The sequence below is a fragment of the Protopterus annectens genome, chromosome 2.part1 (genome assembly GCF_019279795.1).
Source record: "Protopterus annectens isolate FY-2018-M chromosome 2.part1, PAN1.0, whole genome shotgun sequence".
NCBI lineage: Eukaryota > Metazoa > Chordata > Ceratodontiformes > Protopteridae > Protopterus > Protopterus annectens.
This window is the reverse complement of record NC_056729.1, coordinates 1,510,795,971-1,510,823,260: the sequence shown is the minus strand read 5'-3', so window position 1 is coordinate 1,510,823,260 and position 27,290 is coordinate 1,510,795,971. Positions and strand designations below refer to the sequence as shown.

The 27,290-nt window shown below is 39.9% G+C and overlaps 1 protein-coding gene across 2 annotated transcripts in view; it reads left to right on the top strand.

The window, feature by feature from the left end:
- Nucleotides 1–27,290, top strand: part of ARHGEF16 (Rho guanine nucleotide exchange factor 16) — a 1,345,157-nt gene that overhangs the window by 993,332 nt on the left and 324,535 nt on the right. The window contains exons 11-12 of one of the 2 annotated variants that reach the window (XM_044062968.1): nucleotides 25,579–25,733; nucleotides 26,861–26,893. In XM_044062968.1, coding sequence (XP_043918903.1) covers nucleotides 25,579–25,733; nucleotides 26,861–26,893 — 188 coding nt within the window. The remainder of the gene's footprint in view (nucleotides 1–25,578; nucleotides 25,734–26,860; nucleotides 26,894–27,290) is intronic. The other variant, XM_044062969.1, reaches the window with a different exon arrangement.

Here is a 27,290-nt window from a genome sequence, read left to right as displayed (position 1 = left end):
ATCCATTTTTGAATTTTAAACAGGAGTGAAGACACAAGACACTCAGATGAGGCTCGTTACCTACCTTGAATGTATTTGTCTTAATGCATCAAATTCAGACAAAAGTCTCACTTCACAAATACAGGGATAAATGGCATTGTTCAATGACCTTGGAACTACCATACTGTTTGTAGTTTCTCCCTAGAAACATTCGGAGGTGCACTATATAATATGACTTCCATCAGGACCAAAAAATGCATTTACACCATACTAGCAAACTGCCATTACACTTGTCCTTTTCTGGGGGGTGGTGGCAGAGTTGATCTAGTGTTCCATGACAGGACGGATTGTACTGCAGTTATATAATCACAAATACTTACCCTTTCATTGCCACATTTAAAGGTATTAATGTCAGTCGGAGCTGTAGCTTGAGTGGAGTGGTTGCCCTTAGGTCTGATGACATGACTGTAAAGCCAATCAATAACTCTTGGCTCAAAAATGTAGTTTCAACAAGTTACCTTTATGAGCAGCTTTATCTTTTAGTGTTGTGTTAATTATGGGCAGTCTAAGCCAAGAACAGAAATAGTTCACCATATAGCATCTCTAGACTTCAAAGTGGGTTTCCCCTCTATCCTGACCTTCATGATTGACAGGTTTGTCTGTCCACCATTTGAGCTCCCAACCAAGTAGCACTGAAATTCAAGTCTTAGAAAGCACTCTTTATGTTGGCTATTGTCTCTGCTTGAAAGATGCTGGAACTTCAGGCTGTGCTTATTATGCAACCATCTCTCTTCATCACATAGATTGGTGTTCCTGAGGGCAAGCTCATCTTTCCTACCAAAGTATTTTCTGAACTCTGTATGAACCAGTCCATTGATTTCACTCTTTTCTTTGCTAGGGTAAAACAGCAAAACAATGAAAGGTTTGTATGATGAATGTATACTAACAAACCCTTTCCAAGTGAATTAATAGCTGTGTCATCTTTTGCCATCAGGCAGCTGACCACTTATTGCAAATTAATGCTGTGGTCAGAAGATTGGTCTTGGGTATATGCCTCCGGCAACTATTGTCTTGATTATGACTTAGAATCATCTTCAGTCTAAATATTTTTCAGTACTTTGCCTTTTGAACTTCATTCTGTCTCTTTACACTTCCACTTCAACAGTGGTTTACTGCTTCAGATTCAGCCATGACATACATCAAGGAGGTCCCTTTTGTTGAATTTAGTGACTATATTCTTGCAGTCAGAGGCATAAATGAAGTGGGGCAATGGTGGCAGCTACCCCAGGTGCAAAGTGTTGCAGAAGGCACGATTAGAAGATTTTGATGGTGCAGGAGGTGTGCAGTACTGCCTTTCAGAAGTAAGTACTGGTACTGCATTTGCAGTCACAGCTGAAGCAGTGAAGTGTTTACCACGTGGGAATTTAACTGTAACAAGGCATTTGTAACATATGTAACAGGCAGTTTGCTACACTTTCACAGTAGAAGAGTTTTTTTGTCCTCACCTTTGAGTTGAGAGGGGACTGCACAGGGCATCAGATCACCTCGTGTAATATCAATTAATGTATGAGGTGACTCTTGTTGATGAGTTAAGGATATCATTGTGCCACAATCCTGTATGTCAATAGCCTGTCCATTTATCCTTGGCTATTGGACTTCTGTGTAAATCAGGCAGAGTGCGTACTTGTATGCTGCTTGTTAATGTAAGTGTCAAGTGCTTTAATATTTCTTCATTTGGAAGTAGTGTTCTCACTAGTAGTGGAGGTGATTTGGCAGGTTCAGGGACTAGGCATTCTTATCTAGCCATAGTTGGGATATTGTGGCATGCTTCAGAACCACTGTTCTCTACCCTCTAGCATGATATCTTCCAGGAAAATACAGAATTCAGATTGTTAAAAAGATTGATATTTTCTGCCCCCTGTCATCCCACTGCAGCTTGCTGGTGCTGGTCATGTGCTACAGCTAGCTTCTGACATCTTTATTTGTAATTTCTGCTACCATACCAAAGCAAAAAGGCATCATAGTGCTTAACCTACACAGCAGAATGTCCCCTTTATCCAGTTGTCAGGGAAACGAGTTTCCTACAACAAGAATGGCATTCCCTTGCCTGAGATAAATGTAAGTAACCCTGTTAATCTTGATATAAACCATTCTGTGTAGCCTGAGCTGAAGCACATCGCCATCCCTCCTTGCTGCCCTCTTTCCTTGCAGTCCCACATTACTTAGCCCCTAGCCTTAAATAGCACCTGTTCAACTATTCTACTCTTTCTATCTCCCAGAATTGTACACTGTCCATCTATTTGTATGCCAATGATGCTACACTTATCTGCTCCGCCTCCACCCCCCCAAGAACTCCAAATAAAAATGCAATCATCTTTTCAGGACATTGAAAGATATCTCTCCCAACACCAACTCATTTTAAATCCCAACAAAACTAAAATCATAGTCTTCAATAACAAAAAAATAACAAGACTCCCCGCCCCTTATCTCACTCACTTCAACAAATGGAACCAAGATAGTCCCCACAAATCACACTAAACTTTTAGGTGTTACCATAGATGAGAACCTCAAATTTAATGCACGCATTGCCCAAACTGTCAAAAAGGTCAACATCAAACTAGGCACCCAATACAGGGCCAAGCCGTACCTAACTCCCAATGCCAGGCTAGCTACTGCTCACACACACCTGCTATCCACCCTCTTGTATGGTTCCCTTATATTCACTAATCTTAGAAAGTCAGACCTCAACAACCTAGAATCATGCTACAAAAGCACTAAATATGCCACCAATCAACCACACAGATCTCACCACTGTTAAGCTCTCTCACAGTTAAACTGGCTAGAGCACCCCAACTTTTTAACACTTAATCAGCTAACCTTAGCCCACAAAATAATCCACCTCCCTAATGACTCCCAGCAATCTCCCATATAGTCCAACCCAGTAACAATCTCAGATCTTCAAAGAAACTCTTACTCAAGGTCTCCAACTCCCACAACTCTCATGGCGACTCCCTCTTATCGCACAAAATAGCCAAACTCTGGAACACTCTTCCAGAGAGAATTGCAAAAAAAACCCTACTCACAATCAGTTCAAAGCACTCCTAAAAGAACATCTCACTGATCATTGGCTGTGCTCTTGCCACTCTCCTGGATAACTATTAACCCACTTCTATTCCTGTTCTCTTATAACCTCCATCATCTAATGTCCTATTTTTGTCTTATTTAAAAAAAAAAAAAATTCCCAGTACTGCAGAGTGCAATTGCTTGGTCCGTATTATAGAATGCACTGCTGTATCAGTCATATTGTACATATGCCTATATTGATTGCAGAAATTGTTGTTTTGTACTACTATGGAGGTTTTCTCCCCAGGTCTCCTCTGAAAACAGGCCCATGGCCCATTCGGACACTGCACGATAAAGAAATGTAATAAAATAAAAATAAAATTTGTACCCCAGGATGAACTCTTGATTTTAGCAGGTTTACCACTTACCTTGAGTGGCTTGTCTGATAGTTTTTGTCTTTCTTTTTGGAAAACGTCAAGGTCTGCCATAAAAGGGGACTCCTTATCTAATATTTTACTGTAGTGAAACCTCTCAAGGTCAACTCTAATTAGGGGTTTTCTGGCACTCACTGGTTACTATACACATACTGTTGGTTTTACTTTCTTTTTTCCCCTCCCATCATGCTTTGCGACATTCAAAGACTGTGACGTGCATTTCACTCCGTCTTTTCTGCCACCAGCCATCCCACTGCAGCTTGCCAGTCCCAGTGATGTGCCACAGCTAGCTTCTCTCATCTTTATTTGTAATTTCTGTTACCGTACCAAAATGAAAAGATATGGAATACTCATCCAAAGATTCTCCCCTCACCTCTCTAGACCTCACAAATTTAAAGAATGCCGTAGGTTAACAAACTTCAACCGTGATACATGTAATAATTCTCTCACATCTATAGATTGGTCCTTCCTTTCATTCCTACCTCTTGATGAAGCTGGTCTACAATTCAACTCTATCACTTCACTCTCTTGCCCCTTCCAGAACTATAAGAGTCAAAGCTCTGTGTTCTCCTTGGCTCACCAACTCTATTCGGTCTCTTATCCATAACAGAGAAGTCTGTCCTGAACCTATGGACTAAGACCGATTCTCTCACACACTACCAAAAATATAGGGAACTCTGCAGTCTGACCAAAAAGCACATAAACATTAATAAAAAGAACTTCTACCACACCCCCCAAACTACAGAACCCAGAAACCCCCAAAAATTCTGGAATACTTTCAACCATATTCTCCACCCAGGAAAAATCCCTCAACTCCCAACCCCTGCCTAAATAACACACCCAAAGAAACGGTGTCCATTTTCAATTCATACTTTATGGATACCATCAGCAAACTTATGCAGACTTCCTTCCCAACCAGTCCCTTACTTCCCACCCCCCACTACAAAACAGCCCCTTCTCACTAACTCCTTTTCCTACCAGCTACATTAAAAATCTCCTTCTTAAGCTTAAACCATGTTCCCCATCTGCAGATAACCGTCCATCTGTCTTCCTTAAGGCTGCTGCTAACTCCATAGCATATCTTGTCTCCATCCTTATAAACCGCTCAATAAGTGAATCCACTGTCCCTACTCTCTGGAAACAAATTTATACCATACCTATCCACAAAGGTGGAAACTCAGTAGAGCTCTCTAATTATTGATCTGTTGCCAAACTTTCTCCCCTCTCTAAAACTCTTGAACACTGTGTTCATAAACAAATCTTGGCCTGTCTCACTCAAGAAAACCTGCTAACCCCTACACAGCATGGCTTCTACCCCTCCCATCACCACTACAGCTCTCATTTCCCTGACTCACTCCATCTCCCCAGCCAGAGACAGTAATAAACTAGCATCCTGTCTCTTTCTAGACCTCTCCAAAACCTTTGACACTGTCATGCTCCCTATCCTCCTCTCCAGACTTTCTCAACTCAACCTCTTCTCAGCAACTGTCTCTTGGTTTAACAGCTACCTCACAGACAGACAGCAATCCGTCAAATGGCTCTCTGCTCTTTTTCCCTTTCTCCCCATCAAAAGTGGTTGATGTTTTGGTTTCACCATGTTTGAGTTGATGCAGTGCTATTTATATTACAATGGATTACATGTGATCTTAGCTGCTCGTAGACGTTGTCAAATGGAGCAGCATATTTATTAACAGGACTTAGCTGTTATTAACATGTGACAGCAATGTTGTTTAGTTTGCATAGGTTGCTTATAGCCGTGTAGTCTGAACGCTTTGTATTTTTTTTTTATTTTACTTACCTGTGAAGCCCTGTGTAATATGTTCATAGGTTGGTACTAGGCTATCGGCCCTAAGGCCTATGCAAGCCTAGTCATAACAATTCCCTGGAAATTTTTTCCCACAATATTTACTTCTCTGGGCCGCTGTCTAGCAGGGCGACTGACAGGAATCCTCCATACATAAGTAAGTTGCTGGTGTCCAGTCAGGTAAACCCACACTCAATGGACAAGAGACTGCTAGTAATTTCCAGATTATACCTTAAACGTTATTTAAATATTTATGTTCATTTTGTTGACTCAAAAAGTACACTGGTGCAAGGATCCTTTTCAGGCACGACCTGGGCATTGCTGCAAGTGTCAGTAGTCAAACAGATATCAGTTAAATCAAAACAGTAATACAGTGCAAGAGAAATACATACATAAAATAGCATTTAGTCAAGGTGCATATGCAGGGCATAATTAGTATACATTGTACAATGTTTATAATCTTCTCATCAGCTATAGATCATTTGCAATTCAAATTATCCAGTAAACACCAGAGCCAGGTCTTATAATATTTATAGTATTCCATGTATAATTCGGTAACTCTTTTTCTTACCAAACCCTATACTTGTAGAATTTTCCTCCTTTATTGTTTTGTGATGTAAGCGTATTGCGGAGCTCTTTCAGAGGTAGCCAAAGGGATACCTGTATCTCAAAGCCTATATATAATTACTTTTTAACTGTTATTATCAAGTTTCCATACATTACTAATATTTATTGATCGCTGCAAGGCAACTTGTTGATAAATATTGCTTTTTAATTTATTTCCTGAATTTTAACCAGGCCTGCACTTAAACTTGATTCCACACATATTGAGTGTCTTAATCCTGGAGATTCCTAAGGCTTTTACATTAATGGGTGTTTTCCCAACATTTTTTTTCATGCATGCATACATACTAGAAAAACTATGACTTTTAAGCTCAGATCCCTTTAATTACTTCTGCCATAAGACATACATTTTCCATTTTTACTTGGGTGATGATCTTTGTTTTTTTTTTTTTTTTATGTAAGGTTCTGTGCTTCTGTATCTACAGTACCTGGAATGCATCAAACGTGAGTCAAAGCACTTCCCATTAAGATGCAGGCAGAATAACAGGCTGCTTTGTCCATTCCTCTCACCTTTAATTAGTTTTTATGAATTTTGGTCCTGGCAACTTTTTTTTTTCTAAAGTTTTTTTCCCTAGGTGATATTGGGGAGCTAGCACTGTCCTTTTTTTGTATCTCAAAAGAGGCTGACAAAGAGACTGGGATATCTGGTACCCAGAGGGACTAAACGGCAGGATCCTATTACTTTTGAGCCTCTGGACCTCTATCCCACCAGCCAGCAAGACAGCATGTCAGTTACGTCATCTCCTAGCTCCGTGGATATGAAATATGAGTAGATCTTCTCGGAGCTGCAGAAAGTCAACCCTGGTGGGTTACATGGAGAGGATGGCATGGAGACTGGGTGAACTCAAAGATGCCGTCTCCTCCTATGCTGATTATTTAACTGAATTAGCCTCATTTATGGGATGTGTAGGCCAGAGGTTAGCTAATGTGGAATCCAGGCTTGACTCATATGAAATAAAGGCAAGTGGATCTGGAGGACTGAGCTAAGTGAAAGAGTATCCAGCTTAATGGGATGCCGAGGGGAATGACTCTATGGCTTTTATGACTGAAAGGATTGCTGAATAGTTTGGTCTGCCTAGAGATGAGATTGCTTTGGAGAAGGCTCAGAGCTTGGTTGTACCATAAGATCTGAGAGCCTGTGTACACTGTCTGACTCTCATCAAATCCTCTACTTTTGTACTTAAAGAGAATGGGCTGTCACTGTTACAGGCATCTGGGAAGACTTTGCACACTTGTAACCAAAGGGTCTTTGTGATCACAACTTTACCACTGATACCTAGACATGCAGGCTGGCCTTCCAACCCATTAGGAACATTTGTAAGGAAAAGGAGATGGATGTGCAAGGTAATTTTCCCAGCTCAGTTCTGCACCTAATCAGTGGAGTCACCTCCAGAACCTTTTCTTTTGTTCAGAATATTAATGTTGGGAAACGAGAAGCTGCAGAAGAAGATAGAAGACCTCTTAATAGTTTAAATATACCTAACAGACATACTACTTAGTAACCATATGTTGTGAGATGTATTGTAATAAAATATGTTTATTGAGTCTGATCTGTGGAAGTGTCTAATACCCCACTTTTTCGTGTTTCTTACACTGTTTGGGGGGCGGGTGTCTTTTCGGTGAAATGCCTTGCTTTCAGTAACTAACTTGTCCTGTTCACTGAATATAATGCTATGATTGACTTTTCCCGTAGATGGACAGTTCAGACAAACCATACCATTTATTGTCAACAAGGCAATGCAAAAGTACATAATTTACATAATTATATGCTTGCTTTATATTGCATACTGAAGTTGTTTGACTTTGGATTCATATGGGGGGGTTGTATATCTCTGAGAGGGGAGGGTTAAATTGATTAAAGTGACTGCAACCTGCCTAGAAATTCCTGTGGTGTGGGTGCTCTCCACGGGGAAGGTTGGCTGTTTTCAGATTAACAGTGCGGGTGTTGTATGAATTTGATACTTGCACAAAAGATGATATTGTGATGTGGATGAGTTTAGTGATGGTGTTATGATGGGGATGGGTTTAAGGATGGTGCTGTGATGTGGATGGGTTTAAGGATGGCGGTGTAATGTAGATGTGTTTAAGGATGATATTGTGATGTGGGTGGGTTTAAGGATGGTGCTGTGATGTGGGTGGGTTTAAGGATGGTGCTGTGATGTTTATGGGTTTAAGGATGGTGCTGTGATGTGGCTGGGTTTAAGGATGATATTGTCATGTGGATGGGTTTAAGATCATGGATTTTACATGTGTAAGTGGGACTGGGCTACTTAGCTAATATGTGTCATACCCTATAGAGCATTGTGATGGTTTACATTCTCCCTCCTTCCCATATAGGTTCATAGGTAGGTACTAGGCTATCGGCCCTGGGGCCTATAGAAGCCCAGCCAAAAAGGTACCCTGGCTTTTGCCACCCAAGAAAATTATTTTCCTGTGCCACTGTCAAGCAGAGCCACAGAGGTGATCCCCGGGGTGAATTTCCTATTTCCCATCCAAAAAATATGACAGTGATAATATGGAAAAGCCTTCATCTGAAAAGACTTGTTCTTATGCCTTCTTGTAAAACATTTGAAAATAGTAATTCTGGTGTTTTCATTTTTGGTATTAGGGTAAGTAGTGTTTTAAAGTTTGTGGTTTTCATTGCTGGTAATGCTCCTGTTTTTTTTCAACCTGCTTGTAATTTACTTGAATATAATAATAAGGCACATAAGTTTTAACAAAAAGGTTGAACTTTGTCTGATGGACTAAAGACCTGGCAAACTTTGCAGCATTATTTGACCAGGATGTGGATCCTTCTTGATTGGGGTACTAGAATGTATATATATACATATATCATAGGGTCATGTCTGTGGCTTAAGGATTGTTACATTTCTGGGCTGAGCCTGAAATTAGTCAATACTGATCAGTGCACTACCCCGGTAAACAAATATAAATGAATAGAAAATAAATTATTTTCATGGAATGTTAATGCAATTACCAACCTTGTGAAAAGAGAGAAATTATTTAACTATTTTAAGAGTCTGATCCCAGATATTTTGCCATTGTAAGATACCCACCTTAACAGACAGTTACATTTGGAATTAGAAAGAGGATGCTACATATGTGGTGGCTTCACTTCTTATCCAGAAGGAAGGAGGTGCACAGCAATAGTTTTAAATAAAAAGTTACTACATATAACAGTGACAGATATATACTGTGATAAATGAGGGAGATACACACACACGCACACACATATATACACACACACACACACACACATATATATATATATATATATATATATATATATATATGTGTGTGTGTGTGTGTGTATATATATATATATATGTATGTATGTGTATGTATGTGTGTGTGTGTATATATATATATATATATATATATATATATATATATATATACTGATAAAGGGATGTCTGTGTGGTGCCCTGATTACTTTCCTTTATGTATATATTCCCCAGACACAGTAATCTCAGATTGTGTTGATATTCTGAAGGAATGGGGCCATTTGCAGGAAGGTATAGTTACTTGCACAAGTGACTACTTTCCATCCCTAGAAGAGTAACCATTTCTGCCTTGGCTAATTTCCTAAGAAGGTTCACTGACAGCATAGGTATGGTAGACATGTTTCATTGTTTGAATTGCACTTCCTCCCAGAAATAGGTCTTACTCTAGGCTAAACGAGTTTTTTGTTTCAGTGGAATATGCCTAACTGTTTCACTACCTAGACAACCCTCCCTGTTGTTCTGTGAGACTATTCCCCAGTACTTGCAACATTTTGTATCTCAGGCTGTCCACCTGCAAAAATATGGATAGTTAATATGGCACTCTGTAATTCTGATAATTTGGGGACCCTCCTGCAGGAGTTGTTTACAACATATGTCCCCTGTTGACCAAGAATGATAACTAGTGTGCTCCATATGCTTTGGAGATCCTGAATGTTATAAAATAAGGGGGGGGGAGCTAATGTCAAAGCAGTTTGTATGTTAAATTGGCTCCTCTCCAGTCCAGTGGAGGCATGGTGACTGACTTAGATTTTTTTCTTGGGCACACCACATTTGACAGTTTGCTGACGTCGCCATTGGTGATAGTTTATTCTGTTAAGTCTGATAAATGATTTCTAGCTAACCTGGATGTGCAGAAAGCATTTGACCAAGTCTTTTACTGTTATTTTTACAGTTCTAGAAAAAATGGCTTTTCCCTTGAACTTGTTTCACTAATAAAGGATCTATATGAAAACATGAAAATAAAAATCAAAATAGGCTCTAAAACTTTCGAAGGATATTATTCTGCAAGACAGAACAAGGCATAATTGTCTCTTGGCCACACCAACTATCCCTGATTTTTTACTCAGATTTTAGCTCTCTCCCTCCTAAAACTGGTGATTTTTGAAGGAAAGGTGGCGAATTACACTTAATAAATAATGACAGTAAATAAGAATAATGACTTCTTTTACTTCAGAAAATGTATATTAATTCATATTCTCTTATTCTGTCAGTATTTCAAGTTAATAGTACAAATATTTTAAAAGCGTCCCTGATTGTCTTGGATTTTTACTGGATTTGCCCCGATTCTTTTGAAATTCGTCCCTGATCGGTTGAGAGCTGTGCTCTTGGCCCCTCTCTTGCTTGTGCTGTGTTTTAACCACTGTTTGTCAAATTACAAGAAATACTTTTTTTTCTTGGGAATAATCTTATATCCCTCTCTTAATATATAGTTCCACTCCTTTGTATTACAAACACAGAAAGGGAGACTGGCATAGGTTTTAAGGTTTTGCACTCATTTGGGTAGGTTTCTGGGTGTAAAATCAGTGCTAGTAAGACAAAAACTGTTAGCATTTAACTGTATCCCTTCAGCGGCACAGTGTTAGAGTTTCCCTATCCTAGGCACTGTTAACTCCTTGACGTATTTAGTGGTTGCTTTGACTAATTCATTGGAAGACATTGGAGATTGTTGACTTTTAATATTATTATTGTAACAATGAAGATTTTTTTTCATCTTTGGCATGAGTTAAAGTTGTATTCACAGTGTTTGGTGCTAGCCATTAAATGGTTTGTTTTCTCCCTCATACACTGTGCTAAGTAGCGCCTCATTTAATTCCATTGAGGGAGTAATTTTCACACTATTGGGAGGCTAACCTCCTCTTTTCTCTGTCTGGCCCAAAAATGCAGACTTTTGAGAGAGTTACTTTCCTTGCCAGGTGATATTCTGGACTTCCAGTACCAGATTTTGAATTTTCCAATGAAACGGCTCATCTCAAGTTATTGTATTGTCTTATTAGTCCTCAGGTGAATGCCATATGGAAGTAGATACTGCTGATCAGTTTCATGGCAGTAACCTGTTGCAGAAATTATTGGTGATGAGAAAAATGTTTTTTAGGAGGTAAGAGGCCTGTACTTAAGGCACTGCTGAAAATGCTAGTGTGGATGTTTAATATCACTAAGATAAGAAGGTGGGTGCACTAGCCTGGGAGAATTTTGAAGCAGACACACAAAAACCAGGATAAGGTTCAATGCTGATTTAAAGGTACTGGGAACATCTTTTAGTAGGCTCTGCACCTGCAAGCTAACCTGGTCTATTATTTTATCACCTGCCCTTTTCTCGTAGGGTTAGACTCTGAGGTAAGACTGCTCCTGGCTGATACTAACCATTCTAAATTTGATCAAGATTATGGGGGAAATGGTCATAAACAGTTCTTAGATGAAAAAAGTGTCTCCTCCTCCTCCTCACCAAAAAAAAAAAAAAAAAAACAAAAAACTGCACTCTGGTATAGTGGAGCAAATTGCAAGACCTCTCAAAAGGACTGATAGTTCTCTGGAAATTCAGTGTGTGTGGTTAGAAAGGTTAAGAAAGAGCTGCTCAGGTGTTAAGGGTTCTTTTCCTTTAATGCTGTTATCCCTCTCCTGATTGTTTGACAACGTGGTATGTTGGAGGTTGTGTAGTTTTCTTCTTATTTCAGTGTGTTCAGTCTGATAGCCAGTGGTTTGAACCTTGAATATTGGTTTTATGAGACATTAGGTTAAGAACTTTTCCCTTTAAGCAACTAACAGCAGGCACATGTAAAATGCACTGAAGAGCCACATTTTTGTAATGTATGATGAATTTGAATCCAAACGGATGACTTTCAGAAAATGTTAGCAGTAACTGTTAAGATTTCTGGGGTCTGTCTTTTATTTACAGCAAGACAGTTATTTTCATATAATGTAGTGTTCTAGTCAGAAGTGTAGTAACCATAAACTTAACCATTATTAAGGTCTTAATGTTCGGACAGTTTTAACAGTGTAACATAACTTTGTCCAGTTCTGATTCTTTAGAACCTTAGACTAGCATAACAAAACATTTTCTCCTCTAACTCTCTCTCCCTCTCTTTTGCTTTCTTTCCCACTTTATCTCTGTTAGCTAAATCACAAGTTTTGTAGTATATTAACTGCAAACAACGTCCATACATTCTCACCTTAGGTCTTATTTTTTTGGTAGTCCCTACCTTTGTCATCAGCATGAACTGGACATTATTGCTAATTCATATTATCTGTTAACCAAAATATCTCATGAAGATTGCTGGTTTAGACAGACTTACAACTTGCAAATTATAATTTATTGTTTTCCTTCTCTGGATTTAGCTGTTCATCCCACACATCTGTTGTGTTGTGATTTTTTGTCTAAGTGTCAGTGCATACTCTTCTAGCATTATCTACTCTCCAAGCATTATCTTCTGTACTAAATGATCACTTTATAGCAGGACACGACCCAATCTTGTAGAGTTTCAGGCTCACACACGGTCTCTCTCTCTCTCTCTCTCTCTCTCTCACACACACACACACACACACACACACACACACACACACACACACAGTGCTTGTCTCTGAGCTGCACATTTTGTTCCACACTATTATTCAAGCTTTTCTTTTATTGGCCATTAGGGAATAAATGATGTACTTCTTTTCTAGGCACAAATGGATGCTTAATCCCTGTACTTATAAACAAAAAAATCTTGATGAAGGGCTTATGCCTGCTCAGAAACCCAAGTAATTGCAAAACGTATGTTGGTCCAGTTAAAGATATTCATAGGATTATAGGAGATTACTAGCCTATCGCCTGGGAGGTCATTTTAAGCCTAGTCGTTTCAACCCAATGTAATACTATAGAAGTGCTAATCAGTACCCTAAATTGCATTTAGTGATGACTGCTCATGTCCAGGAGGGTTGTGAGTGCTATACCTAGTAAGAATTTACAGTGCCCTATCCACTCGACCAGGTTCCTCTTGAACAGTGTCATAAAGGTGCTCTGTTTCACATGATTGGTAGCCTGTTCCAAACACGTAGCAGTTGCTGGGAGATTAATCTGCCCTCCTGCATATACTGTTTAAGTCACAGGCCATATTTAAGTCCCTGGAATGGGTAGCCCTAGATCTAAAAAGCAAAAAAAGGAGATGAAGGCAATAAAAGGCACTGATAAACAAAGAAAATTGCCCAAACAACCACAAGGGAAGCTCGCCCTAGATCTATTTGATTTATGAATATGCAGCAAGTTCATTAGGTTTGGGTCTTGGTTTGCTCTGTAGGCCAGGCATAAGTCTCCCCTAAGAAGTCTATACGATATGGAGTATAGTGACAGGGGCTTTTGTTAGTCCATGTAAGGCACATGCTGGAGGCCCTTGATCTTCTTTGTTAGAAACCTCTGAGGTCTCTCTACCTGCTGCAGGTGCTTAGTACAGTATATGCCAAGTGGGGTATTATACGCAATTATGGGCCTGATAAGTGCGGAGAATAGGGGGGTTATAACTTCTTTTGCTGTCAAGGCGATGTCTTTACTAATCAAGTGTGCTAAGTGGAAAGATTTCCTTACTATGGTAGACACTTGTGGACAAAGTTACGTTCACAGTCAGCTTGTGATCCCAGGTCCCTTACCACTTCATGGGTACCTAGGGTAATGTTGATTTTATAGTGTGAAGAGACATTGTTTGTGCTGAAGGGAATGATGATGCATTTCTTTGCATTCAGTTTGAGACTGTGAGTAATACACCAGTCATTGGTCTATGTAAGACCCTCCTGGAGTATACTGACGTATTTTGGGGATTCAGTGATTGCACCTAGTTTGCAGTCGTCTGCAGACTTGGTCAGCCACAGCCCCTTAGTTTTCAGCTGAACTTCTGAGAAGTATATACCAAACAGTAAGGGACCCAGCACTGACCCCTATGGCACCCCGCTGGTAACAGCCCTGCTGGTTAATGTGGAGTCACCCACTTTGATAGTGTGTGTCCGGTTTGTGAGCCAGTTGGCAACCCATCTTACGACAAAGGGATTTACATTCAATTTGCTACATTTATTGGTAGTGCCTGAATGTGGGATTGTGTCAAAAGCCTTTGGCAACTTGAGGTGTGCTGTGTGCACAGATTTGCCCTCACCAATGGCCTTGGTCACACTTTCAAAGAAATCCACCAGATTTAACAGGCAGGATCTGCCCTTCACGAAGCCGAATTGGGTAGGATCCAGGGTTTGAAGGTCACCTATGTCTTTATTTATGAAGTCCATAATGATACATTACATGGCCTTACAGATGAGGCTGGTCAAGCTTATGGGTCTTTAATTCACTGAGTCTGTTGCTAGGCCACTTTTGAGGAGGGGAATAACTGTAGCTGTTCTCCCTTCCACAGGAACAAAGCCTGTGCTTAGGCTGTGATTGAAAAGGGTACTTAGTGGTGATGCTAGTTCATGGTTTAGCTTATTTTGAAGGCAGCCTGGGATGTCATTCGGTCCCATAGAGGCTGTTTTTTTATGCCTTGGACAGGGCTTTGAGAACCTGCTCTTCAGATATGTAGGGTGGTGAGGAAGTTTGGGGGAAGAGTTTGTTGTAAGTTAAGGGGGTGTAAGGGAGTGAAACTTTTACCAAACCTATCCTCTAGCAGGTTTGCTACCATTGTGGGGTCATTGTGTATGATATCGTTGGCCACTAGTTCTGCACATGCTTGGGACTTACCCTTTGGGTTACTTATGTAGGTGTAAAAGGCCTTATGGTTATCTTTGGCACTACTTCATAGGTATCTCTCAAAGTAGCTCTAGGAGGATTTGACAAGTTGTCTTATTTGCCTGTTGAGGCTGAGGAGGATGCTTTTCCATCAGTGGGGCCTTACCTTTATTTTCTTGAACAGCAACTTTTTGCATTTATTGTAGAGTTTGTTGACTCTGGATTTCCACCATGGCAGCTTGTTTTTACATGGGGCTTTGGCATTGATTCTTTCTGGTACAACCAAGTTTATACATTTATGCAAGTGATTGTACAGGGCTTTAGTGTAAGCTTTGGCGTAGTTACCACTTTCAGCTTGGGGTGGGGTTTGGAATGCATTTATACCATCACCTAGAAGGATATAGTTAGTTTTTTAGTCTGATTTCACCCTTTGTGAGTTCTGGTGTTAGTGTCAGTTCAAAGGTGACTGATTTTTGCTCAGTTTTAAGGTTATACCATACATGGATCTCTACATAACTCAGTTAAGGAAAAAAATTGTCTTATTTTGAATTGTCGAAACTGATTACTACATACAAGCAGATGTCCTTCATGGATGCATCTGCAGTCATAACAACTGGGTTGTCCTGTCGTCAGGCAGCCCTTCGGTCGGCCGGATTCCAAAGTCTGGGTCCGGCTTCGGCTGATGTCGCACTTCACCCGACGTCATCACTGTTGGTCTTCGGGTATAAAAGCATCAGCCGACGCCATTTTCTTCAGTCTTTCTTGCCGCGTGGCGCCCGAAGCAGAAGCTGTTTGCAAGTGCCGGTCGGTCAGATCCAGAGATTCCTACTACCGAATACTACTTCGAAGACTTCTAAAAAGCTAAGTACCCCGTTGGGGACCTTTTCTTGCCTCAGCCGATGTCAGAAAAAGTAAACAATTGTTTAACTTGTGGAAAACAAATACCTCATAAGGATTTCCACTCTTACTGCCTACCTTGTTTAGGCCCTGACCACGACGTAGCTGCCTGTTCAGCCTGTGCTTCCTTCAACCGACGAACGCTTAGGCGTCGGTCGGAGTTTGCTGAACAGTTTTTCGGCTCCGATTTTGCGTACATTATGCCGTCGGATCATCCGACTACCCAAATAATTAAAAAAACGCAAGGAAAAAGACCGACACTCGCGGTCCGCGGTTTCGGCTGAAACCACGGATAAGCAAACCGCGAGTGTCTCATTTTCGGCCGAAACCGAGAAAACCGGTCATTCCTCAGCCGAAACCATGACTACCGAGGCTCCTGCTACTACAGTTGAATTGGCCTCTGAAATTTTACCTTCTACTGTGGCTTCTAGTGAGTTATCTGACACCATTCCTTTGGATGTTTCTACCCCAGCACGTGGTGCTGCTAGGCCTCCTGCAGCCATGTCTATCAAGGCCTTTGCCAGGGCCAAGGCAGCAAAAACTGTTAGTGCAGTTCCTGCTAAGGCCCCCTCTCACAGACACCCTTCTAGCTCTCAAATGCTTACCCTGGCAGAGGATTTGATTTCCTTAATTAGGGATCCCAATCACACCCAGACAGGGCCTCTCAGCCTCCAGAAAGAGACCTAGAACAGAGCCACCCCAGCAGGAAGGCTCTGATGATTCTTCGAGGACTCAGACACTACAGAACAGCCAGAGGCTCCTTTGTCCACTTATGAAGACTCCGATGTTGATGATTCCATTCCATCCGCTCTCCACCAGAGGAATTCTCCTTTGGGGAAACCTTACATGCCATGAGAGAACAATTCCAATGGCAAGGACAGGATTTCTCAGACTCAAGAAAAAGGCTTAGAACCTTTCTGCACCTGTCGTAACACAGGCCCTTAGCTATACCTCCAGTTTTGCCTGTTGTGGATGATGCATTTAATGACGCTTGCACTGCACCTGATTCCTTACCCCAGCTCCTGCCAAACCAGACAGATTTTACAGGGTACCTAACACTCATCACCACCTTTACAAGGCCCCACTTGCAGACCCTGAGACTATTTCCCAGGGGCCTAAGGCAGTAGCCTCTACCTCTACAAAAAACCCTCTCCTTCTGAAAGGGAAGCCAGGTCATTAGACAGATGGGGCAAAAAAGTTTACACATCCGCCACTCTTTCAGCTAGAGCTTTAAACTGTCAGTTTCACATGATTCAATATCAAGAGTTTATGCTTGATCAGTTGTCTAAGAAACTTTCCTCTGAAGAAACCTTAGATAAGAAATATGTCTTAGAAATGGTGAATAACATACAGCAGGTTAGTAACCATTCTTTGAAATGTGGCTATGATGCACTGGAGGCTTCATTTAGATCAGCCATGACTGGCACAGTGATAAGAAGGCATGCATGGTTGAAAGAACAAGTCCTGCCGGATCATGTAAAAAGCAAAGTTGTTAGATGCTCCTATGGATAAAGTGGTTGCTTTGACTAATTCATTGGAAGACATTGGAGATTGTTGACTTTTAATATTATTGTAACAATGAAGATTTTTTTTTCATCTTTGGCATGGGTTAAAGTTGTATTCACAGTGTTTGGTGCTAGCCATTAAATGGTTTGTTTTCTCCCTCATACATTGTGCTAAGTAGCGCCTCCTTTAATTCCATTGAGGGAGTAATTTTCACACTATTGGGAGGCTAACCTCCTCTTTTCTCTGTCTGGCCCAAAAATGCAGACTTTTGAGAGAGTTACTTTCCTTGCCAGGTGATATTCTGGACTTCCAGTACCAGATTTTGAATTTTCCAATGAAACGGCTCATCTCAAGTTATTGTATTGTCTTATTAGTCCTCAGGTGAATGCCATATGGAAGTAGATACTGCTGATCAGTTTCATGGCAGTAACCTGTTGCACAAATTATTGGTGATGAGAAAAATGTTTTTTAGGAGGTAAGAGGCCTGCACTTAAGGTACTGCTGAAAATGCTAGTGTGGATGTTTAATATCACTAAGATAAGAAGGTGGGTGCACTAGCCTGGGAGGATTTTGAAGCAGACACACAAAAACTAGGATAAGGTTCAATGCTGATTTAAAGATACTGGGAACATCTTTTAGTAGGCTCTGCACCTGCAAGCTAACCTGGTCTATTATTTTATCACCTGCCCTTTTCTCGTAGGGTTTGACTCCGAGGTAAGACTGCTCCTGGCTGATACTAACCATTCTAAATTTGATCAAGATTATGGGGGAAATGGTCATAAACAGTTCTTAGATGAAAAAAGTGTCTCCTCCTCCTCACCAAAAAAAAAAAAAAAACAAAAAAAACTGCACTCTGTCAAGTGGTATAGTGGAACAAATTGCAAGACCTCTCAAAAGGACTGATAGTTCTCTGGAAATTCAGTGTGTGTGTGGTTAGAAAGGTTAAGAAAGAGCTGCTCAGGTGTTAAGGGTTCTTGTCCTTTAATGCTGTTATCCCTCTCCTGATTGTTTGACAACGTGGTATGTTGGAGGTTGTGTAGTTTTCTTCTTATTTCAGTGTGTTCAGTCTGATAGCCAGTGGTTTGAACCTTGAATATTGGTTTTATGAGACATTATGTTAAGAACCTTTCCCTTTAAGCAACTAACAGCAAGCACATGTAAGATGCACTGAAGAGCCACATTTTTGTAATGTATGATGAATTTGAATCCAAACTGATGACTTTCAGAAAATGTTAACAGTAACTGTTAAGATTTCTGGGGTCTGTCTTTTATTTACAGCAAGACAGTTATTTTCATATAATGTAGTGTTCTAGTCAGAAGTGTAGTAACCATAAACTTAACCATTATTAAGGTCTTAATGTTCGGACAGTTTTAACAGTGTAACATAACTTTGTCCAGTTCTACTGATTCTTTAGAACCTTAGACTAGTATAACAAAAAATTTTCTCCTCTAACTCTCTCTCCCTCTCTTTTGCTTTCTTTCCCACTTTATCTCTGTTAGCTAAATCACAAGTTTTGTAGTATATTAACTGCAAACAACGTCCATACATTCTCACCTTAGGTCTTATTTTTTTGGTAGTCCCTACCTTTGTCATCAGCATGAACTGGACATTATTGCTAATTCATATTATCTGTTAACCAAAATATCTCATGAAGATTGCTGGTTTAGACAGACTTACAACTTGCAAATTATAATTTATTGTTTTCCTTCTCTGGATTTAGCTGTTCATCCCACACATCTGTTGTGTTGTGATTTTTTGTCTAAGTATCATTGCATACTCTCCAAGCATTATCTTCTCTACTAAATGATCACTTTATAGCAGGACACGACCCAATCTTGTAGAGTTTCAGGCTCACACACGGTCTCTCTCTCTCTCTCTCTCTCTCTCACACACACACACACACACACACACACACACACACACACACACACAGTGCTCGTCTCTGAGCTGCACATTTTGTTCCACACTATTATTCAAGCTTTTCTTTTATTGGCCATTAGAGAATAAATGATGTACTTCTTTTCTAGGCACAAATGGATGCTTAATCCCTGTACTTATAAACAAAAAAATCCTGATGAAGGGCTTATGCCTGCTCAGAAACCCAAGTAATTGCAAAACGTATGTTGGTCCAGTTAAAGATATTCATAGGATCATAGGAGATTACTAGCCTATCGCCTGGGAGGTCATTTTAAGCCTAGTCGTTTCAACCCAATGTAATACTATAGAAGTGCTAATCAGTACCCTAAATTGCATTTAGTGATGACTGCCCATGTCCAGGAGGGTTGTGAGTGCTACACCTAGTAAGAATTTACAGTGCCCTATCCACTCCACCAGGTTGCTCTTGAACAGTGTCATAAAGGTGCTCTGTTTCACATGATTGGTAGCCTGTTCCAAACACGTAGCAGTTGCTGGGAGATTAATCTGCCCTCCTGCATATACTATTTAAGTCACAGGCCATATTTAAGTCCCTGGAATGGGTAGCCCTAGATCTAAAAAGCAAAAAAAGGAGATGAAGGCAATAAAAGGCACTGATAAACAAAGAAAATTGCCCAAACAACCACAAGGGAAGCTCGCCCTAGATCTATTTGATTTATGGATATGCAGCAAGTTCATTAGGTTTGGGTCTTGGTTTGCTCTGTAGGCCAGGCATAAGTCTCCCCTAAGAAGTCTATACGATATGGAGTATAGTGACAGGGGCTTTTGTTAGTCCATGTAAGGCACATGCTGGAGGCCCTTGATCTTCTTTGTTAGAAACCTCTGAGGTCTCTCTACCTGCTGCAGGTGCTTAGTACAGTACATGCCAAATGGGGTATTATACGCAATTATGGGCCTGATAAGTGCGGAGAATAGGGGGGTTATAACTTCTTTTGCTCTCAAGGCGATGTCTTTACTAATCAAGTGTGCTAAGTGGAAAGATTTCCTTACTATGGTAGACACTTGTGGACAAAGTTACGTTCACAGTCAGCTTGTGATCCCAGGCCCCTTACCACTTCATGGGTACCTAGGGTAATGTTGATTTTATAGTGTGAAGAGACATTGTTTGTACTGAAGGGAATGATGATGCATTTCTTTGCATTCAGTTTGAGACTGTGAGTAATACACCAGTCATTGGTCTATGTAAGACCCTCCTGGAGTATACTGACGTAATTTGGGGATTCAGTGATTGCACCTAGTTTGCAGTCGTCTGCAGACTTGGTCAGCCACAGCCCCTTAGTTTTCAGCTGAACTTCTGAGAAGTATATACCAAACAGTAAGGGACCCAGCACTGACCCCTATGGCACCCCGCTGGTAACAGCCCTGCTGGTTAATGTGGAGTCACCCACTTTGATAGTGTGTGTCCGGTTTGTGAGCCAGTTGGCAACCCATCTAAGGACAAAGGGATTTACATTCAATTTGCTACATTTATTGGTAATGCCTGAATGTGGGATTGTGTCAAAAGCCTTTGGCAACTTGAGGTGTGCTGTGTACACATATTTGCCCTCACCAATGGCCTTGGTCACACTTTCAAAGAAATCCACCAGATTTAACAGGCAGGATCTGCCCTTCACGAAGCCAAATTGGGTAGGATCCAGGGTTTGAAGGTCACCTATGTCTTTATTTATGAAGTCCCATTACATGGCCTTACAGATGAGGCTGGTCAAGCTTATGGGTCTTTAATTCACTGAGTCTGTTGCTAGGCCACTTTTGAGGAGGGGAATAACTGTAGCTGTTCTCCCTTCCACAGGAACAAAGCCTGTGCTTAGGCTGTGATTGAAAAGGGTACTTAGTGGTGATGCTAGTTCATGGTTTAGCTTATTTAGAAGGCAGCCTGGGATGTCATTCGGTCCCATAGAGGCTGTTTTTTTATGCCTTGGACAGGGCTTTGAGAACCTGCTCTTCAGATATGTAGGGTGATGAGGAAGTTTGGGGGAAGAGTTTGTTGTAAGTTAAGAGGGTGTAAGGGAGTGAAACTTTTACCAGACCTATCCTCTAGCAGGTTTGCTACCATTGTGGGGTCATTGTGTATGATATCGTTGGCCACTAGTTCTGCACATGCTTGGGACTTACCCTTTGGGTTACTTATGTAGGTGTAAAAGGCCTTATGGTTATCTTTGGCACTACTTCATAGGTATCTCTCAAAGTAGCTCTAGGAGGATTTGACAAGTTGTCTTATTTGCCTGTTGAGGCTGAGGAGGATGCTTTTCCATTAGTGGGGCCTTACCTTTATTTTCTTGAACAGCAACTTTTTGCATTTATTGTAGAGTTTGTTGACGCTGGATTTCCACCATGGCAGCTTGTTTTTACATGGGGCTTTGGCATTGATTCTTTCTGGTACAACCAAGTTTATACATTTATGCAAATTATTGTACAGGGCTTTAGTGTAAGCTTTGGCGTAGTTACCACTTTCAGCTTGGGGTGGGGTTTGGAATGCATTTATACCATCACCTAGAAGTATATAGTTAGTTTTTTAGTCTGATTTCACCCTTTGTGAGTTCTGGTGTTAGTGTCGGTTCAAAGGTGACTGATTTTTGCTCAGTTTTAAGGTTATACCATACATGGATCTCTACATAACTCAGTTAAGGAAAAAAATTGTCTTCTTTTGAATTGTCGAAACTGCTTACTACATACAAGCAGTTGCTACAGTTTAGCCCACACACACTATAAAAGAAGGAAAATGCTCTTTACTTTTAAACTGCCACAATTACATGCTACAATTGTAGCAAACAGTTGTAAGAGTTTGTGCCACACATGGAGTGCTGCAGCACTCAGTTAAGGAAGAAAAAAAGAACATGTTTCTTAACCACAGATACAGTGCTAGTAGGCACTGAAGAGTGATTGTATACAGCCGATCATACCTTCTAACACTTTGTACCCAGTGTAGCTGCCCCTTTCGCCTCACACTAGCTATACTACTGCTAACAAGTGAAGGAGGTCAGAATGTGTAGATCTGTACCTTTGCATTCCGGCATTCACAATTAAGCATACTACTCAGGACATTTATCAGCCCCCCCACTACATAAACCCTTTTTGGAGGCTGATATTCTATATGGCGCATCACACATGGTGAAATACCATGGTTCCCCCAACAAACCAGTATATCATCTATAACAGTGGTATTCCAGTATGGCTTCCTTCAGGACATTTAATCTTCTTTAGAAAAAAATGAGAGCTACCTAATATCATGGAGATTCATTCTTTTTTGGAGGCACCCTAAACTGTGTATAGACAGGCACACAATTCTCTGGAATAAATGGGCGGAAAAAGGCATTATATTACTCTCTGATACCCTAGAACTCGATAACATGGCTGACATACTACTGGCATATTTTGATTACTTTCAAAAAAAGGTGATGATTCATCCTGGAGAAATAACCAAATAAGTTATATTTTTTCTCCATTCTGAAGTTACTTTTTTCATCCATCATCCTCATTAATAAAGTGATTGGTACTGTGAATGTAATCATCTTTGTGTATTTACTGGCAGAAGCTTTCCACCAGTATTGAATTATTTCCCTGAAGATGAGATCTACCTTATAAGTAAGTACAGTTCCTTATACATGGATGACACACATGTACGTAGTAATGTTTTACTGTTTTCCATATAATTAATGCACTTCACTCCCCTACTTCATGAAAAACGGCGTTTTCTGTCTGTTGGCTTCTGGTCCCCTGTGCACACAGTTTGGCTTGGGTGCATTCAAGTACCTAAGTATGTAGGTTTGTTGAGCTCGGTCTTCCCATCTAGCACTACCTTCTGGGGTACTCTCTGTAAGTTATCATCACTGCTTCACAAAGTGCTCTCCCATCCTCCTCTTTTATAGACTACATTTCATCACATTCATTTCTTTCCCTTTTCCTAAAACTTCATGCCTTTGGTAAGCCCAGTTAGTAGCAGTAACAAGACTGCTTACTTCCAAGGAATGGAAAGATCTGTCAGCTCTGAAGCAGTACTGTTAAGTGCAGAAATCAGCAGTTTTTCCAGAGTTGCACATTGGTGCATTCTCACACCATCACCCTGCTAGCATGCTAACCAAGAGCTGTAAAGGTTTAGGTCAGCACTGGCTAGGTTTACTGGCAGTAAAAAGAAAATAAAAAATAATCCCAAGAGGCTGTCAAAAAAGAGATAGCGCTAATTATTTTTATTGCTACATAAATTAATTGGTGGTGTCGTTTTTACTTGTAGGTAATACACCTGTAACATCAATGAGACTTGTTTGCAGCATATGTTGATTGTAAGTGAAATATTTATGCTGGATATTATCATGCTTAAGTATTCACAGCGTAACATCTGCCACTTTCTGCCAATAACTATGCCATAGTGGACTTCAAAGATGGCTGCATACTGAGTAACAGCTTAATTTCAGCTCTCCCAGTGAAAACAGAAATTCAGAAAAGACAGCCAGTGAATTAATCTTTTGGGGTAAATTTCAGTTACAGGCTAGTAAGTACACTGCCTGGATGTCAGCAAAGCAGAAATGAAGGGACCCTGAAAGAAAATCAACCACAAAAGGTAAGGAGAAAATACTGACTGAGAAGAAACCTGCAGCTGTTCACTAAAAAACAGTTGAAGCTCCAGCTTTGGTGCAAGACATGATTTCCAGTAATCTAGAGGAAAGATTAGTCAAATGTGCTCAGAGCTGATTAAATAAACAAAACACTGAAGACGTATTATCAACTCAAATAATAAAAGGCTGGAAAAATGGATGAAGGTTTAAATAAATAATCAGATGAGATGATAAAACTGAAAAAAATCAGAGGTCGAAATGAAGAAAAGACTGGCTAAGTACAAGACTGCACAAGAAGGGATGTTTCATAAAGTGGTAGAATTAGAGGACAGAGCACTTAGAAAAAAATTGAGATTTTCTGCTGTACCACAGAAACTGGAAGGAGCAGACTATTAATTTTTGAAAGCACAAATAAGCAACTGGACTGGTATTCCACAACAGGAGTTGTTAATTGAAAGGGCACATCATGAGTATGCTCCAAACTTGGCCATGAGAAAGCAGCCAAGATTTCTAATAGTAAAGATGCAATTGTACCATCAAAAATAGTTGATTTGACAGAACTGTGGCAGAAGGATAAAGTACTAAAAGTTGGAGACAACAGAGTGTGAAAAATGGTTATTCACTGTATATCAAGCACCAGAGGAGTAAATTTATTCCAGTAATCAGGGAATGTCAAAAGGCAAGTGTGAGATTCAAGCTACTGCTTTTAGCTATCTTCATAATATTTTTCCTGGAGGGACAAGTCTTTTTTGATGCAGAACAAGCTAAGGAGAAAATACAAAAGTTTGTCCAAAAAGGGAGCTTAACAGAAGGGGACACTGCCTTCTTCTGATAATAAAGCTCATAGAGAAATTATGCCAGTGAAATCTTTTCCACTGTTCCAAAGAAAAATGCTTGTGAGATGAGAAATGCACAGGAGTTGACTAGAAGAACCAGGTGAACATTGGAAATTAACTAGAGACTGGAACTGGGAGATGGAAATCAAAGGGAATAAAACCAGCAACTCAGAAATTAATGAATAAAAAACTATGCCATAGCTATATTAGCGAGCCTCTACATTGCTTGTTGATTTTGGGCATACCTGTCAACTGTCCAGATTTTCACCTCATATTTTTGGTCTTTTCCTCATTTGGCAAATCATTGAGGCTTAAAGTCACTAAATAATCACACACACTTGAGCTTCAGATTTTATATCCTTCAGAAAATGCATGCTAACACAGTTTGTTTTTATTCTAGCAGCTTTCCTAAGCTTATGAGAACAATATTTACAATATGCCCCTATTCTGGGCCGTTGTACTTCCATTATTTTAGACTTTGTCCAGATTTCTTGCACTAAGCAGTAGGGAGGTATGGTGGTAGAATAATTGTGTGTGTGTGTGTGTGTGTGTGTGTGTGTGTGTGTGTGTGTGTGTGTGTGTGTGTGTTTTATGTATGTATGTACACACACATGTATATGTTTCCTGCCACTGATTGATATCTTGTCTAGGGCTGGTTTTCTGTCTTGTTCCACTGAGTGCTGGGAAAAAGCTCCAGTTTCTCCATAATCATGAATAAGATAAAGCAGCTATAGCAGAATGATTGGATGTGTGCTGTCTGAGTGTAAATAAAAGAAATACTTTATCTGAAATAAAAGATATTACAAGGAAACCTAATTTAATGAAAACAATAGGTGATTAATGATTTGTTGTGATGCAGTGATGAAATACATTAACCTGACTATAGAAGGTTTATCTTATTTGTTAAAGCAGCATTCTGTCTACTCTTTTGAACTTAGTGGACAAATTGGAATCATATTTAACAGTCTTGCTTGTTACTGCTGCTTAGTCTTTCCCAGTGATATCGGCATCTCGTTGGCTTTTGAAGAGAGGAGAACTTACAGTTTCTGGTGAAGACCATGGAAATTTCCGGAAAGGTTTTGGAAGGCAGAACTGCTATCTTTTCCTTTTCAATGATGTCCTGATTATTACAAGGAAAAAAAGGTAATATCTACATTTAATTCAATATTCATTTATCTTGCAAGTGACTAAGTCTTATATTGTCTTTTATCCAAAATTCTAGGTTGTTTTTTTATGCCTTGATAGAAGTCAAATACTTTAAAATGTTTTATGCCTAAAATGTATGTTTACAGACTTGATGTCACTGTTTTGAAAAAAGCTTTTTTGTATTTTATATCTACTTCTATTTTTTCTACCAGTACCTGTCCAAGGTTGTACCTGGAAAGATCACATGCAATTAGAGGTAGACAAGTCCGACTCAGATCAAGCATGACTAGAGTTTTAGGACAGACTCATCTTGTTGTCTTTTACAATTGAGGACCACCAGCCAGTTATGAATAAGCATTTTTATCAAAGCAATTTAGAGCCATGCTCAAAAATTGCAAGTGATATATGGGTTAATAATGTATAGTAACTTGGGCTCTTTCTTTTCTTTTGTCTTGGGGAATCATCAGTACCCTAGCTTGCTTGTAAGTGATAATTTCTTGTATTGGACACCTGTATGTTATCAGTGTACTTAGATGTAAGGAAATAGGTAACTGAGGAAGTAAGTAAACCAATGACACTGTCTTCACAAATAAAGTTGTAATTTAACTTAAAAAATATAAGTGTCATTCTTCACTGTAGTATTTTCGTTTTGTATTAGAGTTATGTTTGTAACTATAGCTTATGTGTTGTAAATTTATTTTTTACTTGAATGTAAATCGTATGTACCTTAAATTCTGTATTTTGGAGATTTTCTTCTCTGGTTTCCACTGAAAATGGGCCTCTGGCCCAGTTGGACTAACCCAGTTAAGAAATGTCAAATAAATAAAATAAAAACATTTTACTGAGCATATTTCCACACTGAGAGCAACAGAGAAGAACAATTGCTTCATGATAACACTTTTTTAATTTGAACATCTGCATACTTGCAGTGGTGAGGACATTCGCTGTAACAGTGAATGGAGATATTTCCCTGCTCTTCCTGGTACCATGTTATAAAGTAGATAATTGTGCATGTGTGGAGCATAGGTACCTTTCACCTACAGGCAGAAAAAGATTGCCTTATTAAAGTAAAATGTTAATGTACATTTCATTTTAAGGTTTTCATTTACTTTTCTTCCATACAGTTTGAACAGAAGAGCTGTCTGCTGTCCAAGGAAGTGAGCTGTAAAGCTTAGTGTCTTCATTTCTACCACTTGGTCATAAGCTGCTTGTTCATTTAGTGGAGTAATGTGTGTAGTGGGATTTGTGCACAAAGATAACCTTTAGATAATGGGCAAGTGGGTGAATGTTTTCACGTGTTACTAGTTGCACTGTGTTTCATTTGTTGGCTTAGAACAGTAATTAAGTTAGCATAAAGAAGAACTTGCATTTTGTGAGCTGCCTTGCTCAATGCCTTGGTTAGATTTATAACTGGTGGGTAAGATGCCCTTAATTAATCAATGTTGCAGTATTCCTTAGTATAGGGATATCCTGCCAAGTGTAGCTACACATCCAGCCACCATAGCAAAGCCTGGGCCCTTCCGTGCAACGTACATCAGACATACATCCTATAAC